We start from the raw sequence: 15000 nt of genomic DNA, 5'->3' as shown, positions 1-15000 counted from the left end.
AGAGAGAGAGATCTGATGGAAAATGGCAGAATAAAAAAAATCTTTTATCTCTACACTTAAAGATGAATACCTCAAGCGAGACATCTTTAAAAAAAAAAAAAAACTCCAGGCATAAACTTTTAAATGTTAATCCGAAGATTTATATTATTGATTATTGGTGTAAAACTGGGGGTGAAAGTGCAATTTAACTTAAATTAATATCATACGTTAGTAGTAGGCCTATTTAAGCATATTGGGTATAGAAATACTATTACATTTATTTAACATTATTACATTGATACAATTTTATATTGTGTTGTAAGTGACTGACTATATTTAGTATAAAAAGTGGTACCATGAGAGCATTTGAGGGGCTACAACAGACCTCTGTGGCCCCCAGTCCTCAACCCCAGTCCTCCCAACATCCTCCCAACATCCTCCCAACAACCTCCAGCCCACTTCCACCGCCTCCCCTCCAGCCCAGGAAACTGCTGCCCAGCAGGGGCCCCTGTGGTGGGGCAGCCGGGTATCCATACCTCCCCTGGCACTCAGCGTGGCACATGGCACCCGTGCTTCCTCTGATGCATTATTTACGCCGGCCTGACCCACAACACCTCCCCCCCACACACACACACACACACACACACACACACACACCACATACACACTCCCCTCTCTCTCTCTCTCTCTCTCTGCAAGTTCACCCCGAACCCCCACAACCCCACTTTCGAAATCCCCACTTTCCTGAACCCCCCTTCTCACTCCTCACCTCCACATCAACCATTTCTGCACGCCCCCCCCACCCACCTAACCCCTCCAACTGAGCCCATCTCACCCCTCTAACCTTCGCTCACCCGAACCCCCATATCCTACCTTCATCCCTTCGTGCACATCCCTCCCCTCCCCGACTCAACCCATCCCACCTGACCCTCCATGGCAGCGGTTCTTAACATTTTTTTCTTAACGCACCCCCCTAACCTTCACCCTGACTCTCCACCTATCCCATCCCACCCTCCCAAACCCCACGCTCCCCCTAAAACCTCCCTCCCGGCATCTACACCCAGCCCATCCCCAACTACACAGCCGGCGCTGCGCATAGGCAAACAAGGCAAGTCGCCTAGGGCTCCAAGTGTCTTGGGGGCGCCAGAAATGCCCAACAATCCCACAGAATTAGAATGTCAAAATTCTTTACATTTTACATTGATAGTGTCTATTCATTGGTGCTACAGTAGCTGTGTTCAATCAGATGTATGACATTTCAATCAGATGTACTACATGTACTGTATGTTTACTGAACAACTGAGAATTTCGAAAAGTAAAGAAGGTGCTCGCCTACCTGCTAGGGCACCAAATTGACTAGAACCGGCCCTGCCCTGCCCAACCACCCCCATCATCCCCCAACCCATCCCCAACCACCCCATCATCACCACCTAGCAGCCCCTCCCTCCAGCCTACTCTCACTCCGTGGAGCCCCAGGACCCCTTCGCTCCCACTGGCCAGACCCCGGGCGCAGGGCCCCCTCCTCCCGGGCACAGGGCCCCCTCCTACCGGGCCTCCAGCCAGCTTCTCTCCCAGTCAGTTCATAATTACACGGCATTAAGAGGCAATGGGTGTTCTTTAATGAGTGCTGCCCAGTGGGGGGATGTGGGATGTGGATCACCCCCGCTCTACCTCCCCCTATCTCCCCCTACCTCCCCCCGCCCCCCACTCCCTCCATTTCCCCAATCCTAACCTCCATACCCCCCCGCCACAGCCACTCACCCACTCATCCACCCACCCACACACACCAAAGACACCCATCTCTTCTCCTTGGGTGAAACATGGGGGTCCTCCTCTCTCACTGGCTGACAGTTGGCTGGTGCTGTATACCAAATAGTGCTAACAGCGCACAGGCAGACAGGCAGGCAGGCAGGCAGGCAGCATTAGCAATTCAGTTGGTCTCCCTCCAAACATAATAATAGCCTACTACACTCATGGCGTATACGCCGGGTACGGGGCGTTGCGTACGTGTTTCTGTAAATAACAAATGATTAGCGGAGGGCTTTTTTTTCCGTAAACGCTAAATGTGTTGATGATTATGTTGTTTGGTGTTTCGACTCGGCGGCTGTAAGTGAGTAAATAGACGGGGCTAAGGAAGAACAAGAGCGAGGTCATTGGGGTTTTTTTTTGGTTTGTGTGCACGGGGCTTCCATGCTAATGAGGAAGGATTTCGCCATACAAACACCGCGGGTCACTTTGGAGCATCTGCTAAATGAGGAGATGCAAATGAACCCTAATTGTTCTGAGGGGCCGACCAGTGAAAAGACAAACAAACACCAACACAAACACAAACACAAATGAAAAAAAATAAAAATAAATAATAATAACGAACGTAGACGAGACAAACCTGCACATGATCTCGTGGGTGAGCAGAACGCGGCACATCTCTGGGTTTTTGTCCTGGCCCTCGTAGATGATCGGCTGCAAGGGAGAGAGAGAGAAATGGCGGAGAAATGTTACCCTTTTATGCTAACACTCTATTTTTTTACGATTCTCTTTTTTTTAACAACATGCAACATGCATAGCTTATACCGACAAGCACCGTGCATACCTAACCCTATGGTACATATTGTATGCACATTGTGACATATTGTTACACATTTCGATACACTGTAATTGATTAAAAAAATACACTGTACATAATTGTCACAAAATGTATATTGTAATCCACCTTAAACTGGAAACTGCTACTCTGACAGCACATCATGAAATAATTAAAAAAAAAGTTCTTACAAAGTACCACACAGTTAACTTAGTTATGAATTGTACATTAGTTATCAGTACATAATTTGTTGCATGAAGTTAATTCAATTCTACCACAGTTTAAAGCCCCCTTTAGACGTACCATTGTTCCCAGAACCCTTTACTTTTGGATGACAAAAAATATATATATACAGCATACTGTATGTGCCGGTGTAACCCCCCCCCCCCCCCCCCCCCCAACAACAAAAACACGGATTGAGCGTTTTGGTGTCAGCAAAACATAGGGGGTGAAGGAGTACCCAGTCTCAATGGAGAGAGAGAGAGGGAGAGAGACAGACAAACCCCCGTCACAACTCCCCCAAGTCTCAATGGAGAGACACACATGGAGAGAGGGAGAGAGACAGAGACAGACAGACAGACAGACAGACCCCCGTTTCGTTTTCTCTCCTGTCCCCCAACACCCCCACCCCACCCCTCCCCAACCCCCCCACCCCCCGCACCCCCATCCATCCTTCCCATGATCCTCGCTGCCTACAGCCAGATGGCCGAGCTGGCCCCAAAAGAGTGGCCACCTCGGAGGCATCAGTCATCAGGCTGTCAGCCCGGCGCTGGATGACGGATGGTCCCTGCATATTAAGGCAGGCAAAAGAATCCGCATGGTCTCTCCTCTACCCCCCTAAAGTACACGCACGCACACAGCACACACACGTGTGTAACACGCACACACATGGCGAGCGAGACACACAAACACGCACACGCACATGGACAGAGACACACATATGTACGTGAACTAAGCGCACACACACACACAGTCACATTCATATGGATGTGCACACACGCACACACACACACACACACACACACACACACACACACACACGCGCGCGCACACACACATATGCGTCCACGCATACACACATCACATCACATTTCAGCATCCGCTGAGTGAGTGTGTGTGTGTGGGTGGACGTGGGCCGTAGTGCCCCCCACCAACCCCCAAACCCTCTGAACCCCACCACTCTGGTCCGCATCCCAGTTGACTGCCCCAACATCCACACCACATCACACCACTCTACCCTACCCACCTTCATCCCGTCACCTCTCCTCTCCCCACCACCTCCGCCCCCCCTAACCATATCTCTCTTTATGGTCAAGTTGGCCAGACGGAGTAGACCCGGGAGCCCCCAGGGGAACAATACTTTTAGGTTAACGACTCCCTTTGCATTATTGATCTGATCTCCCTTCTTTCTTTCTCTCTCTCTCTCTCTCTCTCTCTCTCTCGCTCTCTCTCTCTCGCTGTGCGACCTGCTTATGAGGGGCCTCCTCTGTATTAACATCCACCAATTTCACAAAGAGTAGGCCAGCCAGGCCCGGGATAGGATGGAGGGCTGAGCTGATGGTGGGGGTGTTGCCGTGGTGAGGTAAGGTGGGGTGGTGGGGTTATGAGAATAAAGGTGTGGTGGGTGGTGGGTGTGGTGGTGGTGGTGTGTTGCGTTGTCGTCATGGGCTGGAATGGGGAGGGGTGGGGTCGAACGATGCGATTTTGGCCTGGGCAAGAGGGCTTGAGTGGTAGCAGCCTGGAGAGAGAGAGAGCCCCGGTCGATATTTATATATAATATCATAAGTCCTGATGGCTTAGCCGGTGCCAAAGTGCTCCTAACACAGGTCAAGCAGCAACAGCAGTAGTAGTAGAAGTAGCATTGCAGCCATTGCAGAAGAAGCAGCAGTAGCAGCAGCAGCAGTAGTAGTAGCCACGGTGTGCTCTCTCTCTCGGCCCCTGTGTGTTCCATAGCCGCATGTCAACATGGCCATTTGGCAGAAATACGGTCGCAGGAAGGGGTGGTTTTACGTACACAGTGGAGGAAAGGAAAGAGGGGAAAAAAGAAAAGAAAAGAAAAGAAAAGAAAAGAGAGGACTAACTGTGGCGCTGAGGGAAGTGGGGGTTTGGAGGAGGTGGTTGGTTGTCGGGGGGGTGGGGTTGGGGTTGGGGTTGAGGGGAGCGGGGGAGTGAATTCCTGACTTCAATACTTCACATGACAAAACTAAAATCGAACAGATGTTTCGTCGTAACCGGTGAAATACTGCATAGCGTAACATTAAGCCAGGAGCGCATGCAGGCAGGAAGTGGAGCCTCGATCATCCCCTCTTCAGGAGTGAAGGATGAACTGCCGCACTTATCCTCCTCAATTAAAACAAGAGGAGCCGTAAGAAGAGGGGGAGAAGCGAAGGAAGATGAAGAAGGAGGAGAAGAAGAAAAAAAAGAGAGCGGGAGAGAGAAAAAAAGGACCCATAAGCCGCTCGCTTACGATCGATATGTTGCACCCTCTGCACACCGGATTACGAGCGTCGGAGTGCATCCGCCGCCTTGTCTCCGGGTGCAAGACGTCGGTAGACGAGGGGGAGAGGATGCAGGGAAGCCAACAAAGGAGGAACAAAGGGGTCAGTTGTCCCGGGCCCAAGGAGAAGGGGAGGGGGCAGAATTGTGTTTCCATCACATTAAATGCATCGAGTATGGAGGGGGCCTTTCGGATGACTTTGCCCTGGGTCTGGTCAAATCTGCCAGTGGTCCTGCAAAGATGGGGCAGCAAGGAGGAATGGGAGTTGAAGGGGGGGGGGAGGATTTGGGTGCTGCGCAAAGCTGCTGGCTCGCAGGCAGGCAGGCAGGCAGGCAGAACCAAGCATCTCACCTCCCTGTGTTGTTGTCAGGATTATTGTCTCCAGCGCACGCCGCCACTACGACTACCCCTAACACTGCCCCCTACCCCCCCCCCCCCCCACCACCACCACTGCCAACAGCCACCAGCGCCGCGGCAACAGCAGCAGCTACATTAAAGCGTATTGATTGGTCTCCAGGGCTGACGCTTTTGTCGAGGACCTGGTTGCCGTATCGATCGGCGACAGGGGCTGACACGGAGAGGCAACGCGTCGCGGAGGGGGGCCCGCTGTGCCTGCCTGCCGCCGCGTGGTGTGTTGCACTCTGGGTAGTGAGGAGCTGGACCGGTAATCTGGGCACACAGGGTATTTTCCCGTTGGGGCAGTCCCACAGTCCCCCAGGGGCTGATACTGTTGGGGTGTTTTTTCGTTTGCTTGTTTTTTTTCATTGTTTGTTTTTTTCTTCAGGACTGGCCCACAGTATAGAGAGGGTGGCCCATTGGTCCATCTTCAATATAGACAGTGGACTGAGTTGAGCAGGATGTACGACGTATTACATCACATTACATCACATTTACATTAAACTTAGCTGACGCTTTTTTTTATCCAAGGTGACTAACAGGTTTCTTTGTAAGAACAGGGTATTGGTTACAGTCCCTGGAGCAGTGTGGGGTTAGGTGCCTTGCTCAAGAGCACCTCATCCATGGAGTGAGATAGGGAGTGGAAGGGTGGGATATGAACCAGCAACCCTCTGATCTAAAGTCCATCTCCTTAACCACTGGGCCATGGCTGCCCACTTATATGCTTATATGCCCACTTATATGCCCACTTATATGCTTATATGCCCACTTATATGCCCACTTTTATGCTGCCCACGTATATGTAGTATGAAAAAAATGGCTTGTACTGTACAGTATATGAGGGGCAAGTTTACTGTACGTGTACGTAAGCCAAAAGGCTTTTCGGTCCCGGTCCAGCCCTGTCTGGGAGTGAGGAGCTGGAGAGCGATGTGAGCGAGCTGGAGGCTGTGGCTGTGGCTGTGGCCAGGGCTGGACTGGACTGGACTGGGGGAGAAACAGAAGAGTTCACATGCAAAACCCCCTAACTCCATTTCTGAAGACCTGCGCTTCTATATTTTTAGAGAACCCCGTTGTTGGTTTGGTTTACATTCATGTACTTGAAAATACATATAAATAGTTATATTACATAAATAAAATAAAAAAGATGCAAATTTGATAGCTTTGTATTAAATAAAAATGAATTAAGATTATTTTCTGAAAAGGCACTTAGGGGGTTTTGCATCTGAGGACCTGGGCACTTTTGGCGTAGCCTCTTACTGCAGCAGGGGTTGCCGGCGACCCTATTCACTTGCTGAAAATGCTTAACTACATCATAGCAACATTGCCACGACATTACAGAGAGCCAGAGTGCTGCGCTAAGGGGTTAAAGGGGCCCCTCATAATTAGTGGCGCAGAACTAACACACACTAACTCACAGCACCCTCGTTTTCAGAAAAGTAAAAAAATAAAAAAAAAAATAGGGAAATGCCCGCTATGCCAGATGGCCAGTCCAGCCCTGGCTGGGGCTGGGAAAGCCAGACAGCAGGCACATGAGCAGCCAGTCAGTCAGTCAGTCAGTCAGTGGAGCACGGCGCGGGGGCTTAAGGAGGGGGTATGTACGCCTAATGAGCCGGAAGGAAGGAGAACACTCAATCGCCCGCACCGCCGCCGCTGCTGAAAGAGAACAGTGATAGGCCTGCTAACGCTAACCACCCACCCTACCCATCCACCCTCCGTCACTGCTCACAGTAATCCATAATACCAGGGATATCCTTCACTGCCTCAACGACACAAGTGCAGGGACCTACAGTAGGATCATGGGGAATCTGCGATAAGTACTGATGTGTGAATCCACAATAAGCTACTGATGTGATGTGTGAAATATTACAATGTACTGTACTTTGATATGCACTCACTTAGTTTAGTGCATACCATTTGTAAATGATGCAGAACATAACTTCTTCTAATGAAAGTTGAGCTAGTCAATTGGCTTTTAGAGTGTACAGTTATTGGATCAATTGAAGGTGTTAACAGCTGAGGATCCGAGTACAGGAGTCGCCTTTGATCCAGCCTTCTCTGCCAATAATAATTGCTTTGCTTCACAGCAGTGTTCTAGCTACCTTGCTCGCTCGCACCCTTCCTTCCTGCCTAAGTGTATCCCCTTCCTGTTTGTAGGTGTCTTGGTGGCGCCTCCATGCCATAGACCAGGAGTGGGGAACCTTTTTCATTCGGGGGGCCACTTCAAATTCATCCGAGGGCCGCAAAAGTCCTCCGAGGGCCGCATTATGAACACAAACCAGGATTTCCCCCGCTCTTTGGGTCAATATTGAAGGAAGCCCCCTTTAAAACAGTGCCCACCTTCTCTAGGTCCCCTGAATATAACTTAATTGTGTTGCAAATGTATTTTCTAAGATTCCTTTACAAAGTATGTCATATTTCATGTGAGGCTGCATAACATTAAAATCATATCGGGGACCGGATAAAACAGCCTCAAGGGCCGCAGACGGCCCTCGAGACATAGGTTCCCCACCCCTGCCATAGACATTCATGAGCTGCGGGCAGCCGTAGTGCAATGGATACGGACAGAGTTGGACTGTAGATCACAGGGTTGCAGGTTCGAATCCTGCCCTTATACGACTCCCTGCACCTCCATCCATGGCTGAAGTGCCCTTGAGAAAGGCACCTGACCCCACATTGCTCCAGGGACTGTAACCAATACCCTGTAATATTGTTTAGTTGCTTTGGATAAAAAGTATGTCAACTAAGTGTAATGTTATGAATAATAATAATAAATAATAATACACTGTACTGCATGTCTACAGTCAATCCTCTCTAATCCTCTCTTAATGCTGTACGTCTGTGCTTAATCCATTTTCTCTTACTTCCAGTTTGAAGACTAGTTTTCAGAACATTTTCAGAACGCCCGCTTCAGTGAAAGAAAGAAAGAAAGAAAGAAAGAAAGAAAGAAAGAAAGAAAGAAAGAAAGAAAGAAAGAAAGAAAGAAAGAAACTAAGAAAGAAAGAAAGAAACTAAGAAAGAAAGAAAGAAAGAAAGAAAGAAAGAAAGAAAGAAAGAAAGAAAGAAAGAAAGAAAGAAAGAAAGAAAGAAAGAAAGAAAGAAAGAAAGAAAGAAAGAATCCAGCACGTGGCTTGTGCCATAGCGGCCTGAAAGCACAACGCCGCATAAATATTGCATGGCTCTTATTTAGGAAATGGCAGCCGGGGCGAGCTGTCAGGAGTCTCTGTGTTAGAATACAAAGTACAAACACATAAAAGGGAAACAACGTGTGGCCTCCGATGTCGGATTCGGACCACTTGTGCAGAACCGACGACACTTGAATTGACAAGGATGAAATCGGTGTTGAAAGCCCACACACATGCTCACCTGTTTTGTCATGGAGTCTATCAAACGCACGAACAAGTCTTGCTCTGTCCTGATACCTGCAAGGGGGGAAAAACAGAGGAAAGCATTTCTTTAGAAAAACAGAGGAAAACATTTCTTTAGAAAAATATGACAGTTACATGAGTGTATTCGTGTGTGTGTGTGTGTGTGTGTGTGTGTGTGTGTGTGTGTGTGTGTGTGTGTGTGTGTGTGTGTGTGTGTGTGTGTGTGAGTGAGTGAGTGAGTGAGTGAGTGAGTGAGTGAGTGAGGGAGAGAGAGAGAGAGAGAGAGAGAGAGAGAGAGAGAGAGAGAGAGAGAGAGAGAGAGCAGAGAGGGAGAGAGTGAAAAAGTGTGGAAAAGTGAGGATGGGAATTTTTTGGAGGGAAAAAAAAGAAATGATTGAAACCCCTGCCAAGGTTGTGAGTTGAGTACGCACTGTAAATATCACTCTGTGGCGTGTGTTAATCTTGCCTCAGTATCGGAACAGATCTCTCTCCCCTGTAATTACTTCCAGCTTGACTAAGGTTGCAGCGGACTGCTGTACTGTATGATTTGCATTCATGATCTGCGGTGATAAAGACCCACCACAACCCCAATGTCAGATGCCTGTGCAAACACGGCGCGCGGAATTAAGACCCTATTTAGTCAAATTAAATGCCTCTCAAAACGACAATACAAACAAAACTAAATCCACCCTCATCCTCCCCGCCTCCCTCCCTCCCTCCCTCCACAACCTCCTCTCTCTCTCTCCGCTCTCCAAACATGCAAATGTGGTTCTTCGAAAGAGTGCCGCCTGCGCGACTGAGGAAGGGAAGCAAAGCAAAAAAAAACAAGATTTCTAATGGAAATGTCTAGGCAGAAATGAAAAAGAAAAAAAAAGAATTTGGTTTATTATTTGTGTCCCCATAGTGCGTTTACAGTCCCTGTTTGTCTTGTCATGCAGACCGAGGAACTCAGCTCAACAAACACACACACACACACACACACACACACACACACACACACACACACACACACACACACACACACACACACACACACACACACACACACACACACACACACACACACACACACACACACACACACACCAACAACACTATTGCTAATGTTACAACTGTGATCGCCAACACACACACACCCACACACACACACACACACACACACACACACACACACACACACACACACACACACACACACACACACACACACACACACACACACACACACACACACACACACACACACCCCAAGCAAAAACAAACAGGCAGGCGGCTCCGGAGTTGTGTATTATTTATGGCATTCCCGCCTTAAACTGCTGAGCAGCCCCCCTCAGCTCTCTCTCTCTCTCTCTCTCTCTCTCTCTCTCTCTCTCTCTCTCTCTCTCTCTCTCTCTCTCTCTCTCTCTGTCTCTCTCTCTCTCTCTCTCTTTCTCTCCCTCACACACACACTCTCTATCTCCATCCCTCCATCTCTCTCACTCACCCACTTTCTCTTCCCCCCCCCTCTCTCTCTCACACACACTTTCTCTCTCACTCTCTCTCTCTCTCTCTCTCTCTCTCTCTCTCTCTCTCTCTCTCTCTCTCTCTCTCTCTCTCTCTCTCTCTCTCTCTCTCTATCTCTCTCTGTGCAGTGCTGCCTCCCAGCTTTAGGATAACAAGGAATTCACATCTACAGACAAATTAAATATCCATCATCATAGCCCATTAGCCTAGTGCAGCAGCATGACGCCACAGAGCAGCGAGATGCAGGAAGTCGTGCAGAGAGAGAGAGAGAGAGAGAGAGAGAGAGAGAGAGAGAGAGAGAGAGAGAGAGAGAGAAAGGAGAGAGAGAGAGAGGGAGAGAGAGAGAGAGAGAGAGAGAGAGAGAGAGAGAGAGAGAGAGAGAGACAGAAAGTGTGTGAGAGAGAGAGAGGGGGAAGAGAAAGTGGGTGAGTGAGAGAATGAGAGAGATAGAGAGAGAGTGAGAGAGATGGAGGGATGGAGATAGAGAGTGTGTGTGTGAGGGAGAGAAAGAGAGAGAGTGAGAGAAAGAGAGAGAGACAAAGAGAGAGAGTCTTTTTCATGCATGTAGCATGCATGTACTGTGCTGTATATGTGAGTGTCTGTGTGTGTGTGGGGGGGGCATGGGGGTTAGACACCTGCTAGGCCTGTCACGATAGCAAATTTTGCTGGACAATAAATTGCTCACGAAATTATTGCGATAAACGATAATAGTAGGTGGGTTTACATGAAGTCCTCTAATCCGATTAGAAAAGGAATAAGTGCTTAATCGGAATAGAAAAACTCTTGTAAACGCCCTGATCCGATTAGATTTTCTCATCCGATTAGATTTCTAATCGGAATAGATAAGGTGGTGTATTCTGTTCATATTCTGATTAGGTGCCCATGTATACTGTGATCGGAATATATCGGTGATATATAATGAAAATGGGATAGAAATGCCAATACACCCTTTCTAATTTTGAAAGTGTGCAGGGGGTGCTAGATAGAGGGGTAGATAGAGAGATAGACAAGGTAGACAGACTGAAAATTAAAAGTACACCAACGTTTAAGCATCATTGCGCTGAGTGAAATGTGCCTATCGATATTCAGTCTAAAAGAGAGTGACGAGGAAAACAAAGAAGCATGCAATAACTTATTGTGGCAAAAAAGTGATCATGCTTGTAAAAACTTATTGTACGATATATTGACTTAGTGAATATTGTAACAGCCCTAACACCTGCTACAAACTTGTTATGGTGATGTGCACATAAAAGCAGTGTAGTAGGCTGTATATGTAGTGGGCGGTGTAGTGTGTGTGTGTGTGTGTGTGTGTGTGTGTGTGTGTGTGTGTGTGTGTGTGTGTGTGTGTGTGTGTGTGTGTGTGTGTGTGTGTGTGTGTGTGTTCTTACCATTACTGTAGAGGAGCTGTAACCGGTAGTGAATGCCATTGTTAGTCTTCTCACCATTGTACTCCTGCAGAGAGAGAGAGAGAGAGAGAGAGAGAGAGAGAGAGAGAGAGAGAGAGAGAGAGGAACAGAGACAAAGAGAGAGAAAAAAAATATAGGATCAGTCAAAGGTTGAAAAGACGGGGCAGGGGGAAAACGTAAACATAAACAAAAAAGGCTAAATCTGCGGCCCCCAGCAATCATAGGAGTCAAAATCTTCCCGAACCCAGTGAACTCTTCAGAGAACCTGTTAAAACTCTCTCTCTTCTCTCTTCCCGTTGCAACATCACCAGAGCAACAGGGATAACTCATGTCCTTGTTTCATCATCAGTTAGTATTTGGCAATGTTCATTTTGGGGAGGAAAAAGCAATCTCATCTCATCTCATCCCCCTTTTTAGAATCTGTTATAACTGGCTTTTGCACAGATCCGGCCACCAGGGATGACAACTGGTGGGGGATAAAGGGATCAGTCGTTCCGGGCCCAGGGACAAGGGACAAGGGGGGGGCCCAGATTTGGATCCTCATCACATTTCTTTTTTTTTTTAATGTACTTTTAGGGGCTTTTATGCCTTTATTTTACAGGACTGAGATGGTGTGGTGACAGGAAGAGGAATGGGACAGAGAGACGGGGTGGGATCGGGAAATGACCCCGGTCGGTCGGACTCGAACCGGGGTCCCCATGGGCATGCAAGCCCAAATGTGGGGGCGGCTTAGCGCACTGCGCCACAGCGACCCCCCTGGATCCTCATCACATTTGGCTGTCAGCGGCCCTGTCAGCCACAATCCCAGTTCCCTAATCCCAGCAGATGTTCCAGCCTCTAGGCCTCTTAATCCAGAGCGTACCGTACAACTTGCTTGACTGCTGGGAAGGGAAGGAGGCCCGGACGGAATACTCTGCATCCGCGAGGAAATCACTCGTCCTCTACTACTTTTAAAGACAAGATATTGGAAATGTCTGGACTGGGACCCGTCCATCCATCCACACAGTGTGATGAGATACAGCCCCTGAGCTCTTTTGTTGTAGTAGTAGGTTTTTTTTTTTAATGAGAGCATCAATAAGGAAGCTGGTTTTGGTTTTTGGGGTCAAGACTAGCTAGTGTGTCTTAAATCTTTTCTGTGAAAGAAGTTTACCGGCCTTATTGACTGGGAGGGAAACAGAAGTCTTTGTTTGGGGCTGTTTTTGCATGTTGTACAGTAGTATTCATTATTCTGGCTTTGGGTGAATTAATAACTTTGTCAAACCAAATGACCAAAAGACCCTAAATGAAAAGTCGGAGTTTTTTTGGAAGGACATTTTCTGTGTGTACTTTCTGCTACACTTCCTAGCCTACGGATAATCCTGACCACCATCATTTCACTTGAATTATGTTTGAAGTGCCTGTGAATGTATTTGCTTGTGTGTGCGTGCGTGCGGGCGTACTGGCTTAAAAAGTATTTTGTGAGAAAAAAAACAAAAGACATTTACAGCGTGGTTGATTGAGCTCAAATTGTTTAATTCTCGTGAGTGTTGTACATACATCTCTCTCCCACTCTCTCTCTCTCTGTCTCTATCTCTGTCTCTCTCTCTCTCTCTCTCTCTCTCACTCTCTCTCTCTCTCTCTCTCTCTCTCTCTCTCTCTCTCTCTCTCTCTCTCTCTCTCTCTCACACACACACACACACACACACACACACACACACACACACACACACACACACACACACACACACACACACACACACACACACACACACACACACACACACACACACACACACACACACACACGTCGAGATGCATACTACTCTATATATCTCAAACCCTCCAGGCCTATACAGTCCCAGAGGCTAGAAGTGTAGTGTGCAGTACAGTACGTAGGCGTCCCTTTCCCCTTGACTTGCCTAAGCCTTCACTACCACACTACACTACAAGGCACGAGGATGGCGCGTGTCTATTGTGCAGTCCATCCATCCAACCAGCTCCTCTGGCCAAATGCCCCTTTGCCCTGCTACTCTACTCCACAGCCTGGCACCGAGCGGGGCCTGCGGGGGACTGGCAGCGGCCCAGACAGCAGTGGGACTAGTGGTGGTGGTGGTGGTAGTGGTGGTGGTGGTAGGTTAGCGGCGGTAGTAGTGGGACTAGTGGTGGTGGAGGTGGAGGGGGGTGGAAGTAGCAGAGGCAGCATTGGGGCTATTGGTGGTGGGGGAGGGGGGTTAGCGGAGATAGCAGTGGGACTAGTGGTGGTGGAGGTGGAGGGGGGGGAGTAGCAGAGGCCGGCAGCATTGGGACTAGTGGTGGTGGTGGTGGTGGTGGTGGTGGTCGGGGGTGGTGGAGGTGGAGGGGGGTGGTGGAGGTGGAGGGGGGGGAGTAGCAGAGGCCGGCAGCATTGGGACTAGTGGTGGTGGTGGTGGTGGAGGTGGTGATGGTGGAGGGTGGTGGTGGTGGGGGGGTTAGTGGAGGTAGCAGTGGGGCTAGTGGTGGTGGGGGGTTAGCGGAGGTAGCATTGGTACTTGTGGTACCGGTGGAGGTGGTGGTGGGGGAGGGGGGTTAGCGGAGATAGCAGTGGGACTAGTGGTGGAGGAGGTCGGGGTTGGAAGTAGCAGAGGCAGCATTGGGACTAGTGGTGGTGGTGGAGGTGGTGGTGGTGGTGGGGGGTTAGCGGAGGTAGCATTGGTACTTGTGGTACTGATGGTGGTAGAGGTGGGGAAAGTAGTGGAGGCAGTGGGAGTCGTGGTACTGATGGTGCTGGTGGTGGTGAAAGTAGTGGAGGCAGCAGTGGGAGTCATGGTACTGATGGTGCTGGTGGTGGTGAAAGTAGTGGAGGCAGTGGGAGTCGTGGTACTGATGGTGCTGGTGCTGGAGGTGGTGGTGGTGATGGTGGTGGGGGCAGTAGTAGAAGTGGTTGCAGGGTTGGTAGTGATGGTGGTGGTGGGGGTAAGAGAGGGTTGGGGTGGGGGGGTGGGGGGCGGGTTGAGTAGGTCAAGCCAGAGGTGAGTGGGCGAGGAGGCGGGGGGCCCCATCTCTTCCTGGGCCTGGGGCAACATACCTGTTTGTCCAGTAAGGTTGGATGGGAATAGGTATAGGGCTGGGGTCCAAAAGAGGGGGTGTTTTTTTTGGAGGAGGGGGGGGGTGGTTGTTACGGAGGTCGAGGCAGAGGTGAGCGGACAGGGAAGGGAGGGAGGGAGGGAGGAGGCAGTACGGTGGCCCGGAGGTGCCAGCTGGCATGGCTCCCACCTGACCGACCGCGTGGGCGGAGTTGTTCCCTGTAACCTTTTA

General features: G+C 49.4%; 1 protein-coding gene across 4 annotated transcripts in view; it reads right to left on the bottom strand.

Moving 5' to 3' along the window:
- The window catches only part of LOC134440404 (transcription factor COE3-like), a 183763-nt gene that overhangs the window by 144939 nt on the left and 23824 nt on the right, over positions 1 to 15000 (bottom strand). For all 4 annotated transcript variants that reach the window (XM_063190471.1, XM_063190474.1, XM_063190473.1 and 1 more), the window contains exons 3-5: positions 11710 to 11773; positions 8817 to 8872; positions 2366 to 2439 (exon numbers count right to left, since the gene is read on the bottom strand). In XM_063190471.1, the coding sequence (XP_063046541.1) occupies positions 2366 to 2439; positions 8817 to 8872; positions 11710 to 11773 (194 nt within the window). The remainder of the gene's footprint in view (positions 1 to 2365; positions 2440 to 8816; positions 8873 to 11709; positions 11774 to 15000) is intronic.

This window comes from Engraulis encrasicolus, chromosome 23 (genome assembly GCF_034702125.1).
Source record: "Engraulis encrasicolus isolate BLACKSEA-1 chromosome 23, IST_EnEncr_1.0, whole genome shotgun sequence".
NCBI classification, from domain to species: domain Eukaryota; kingdom Metazoa; phylum Chordata; class Actinopteri; order Clupeiformes; family Engraulidae; genus Engraulis; species Engraulis encrasicolus.
The sequence above is the reverse complement of the archived record's forward strand: the minus strand, read 5'-3'. Positions and strand labels throughout refer to the sequence as shown.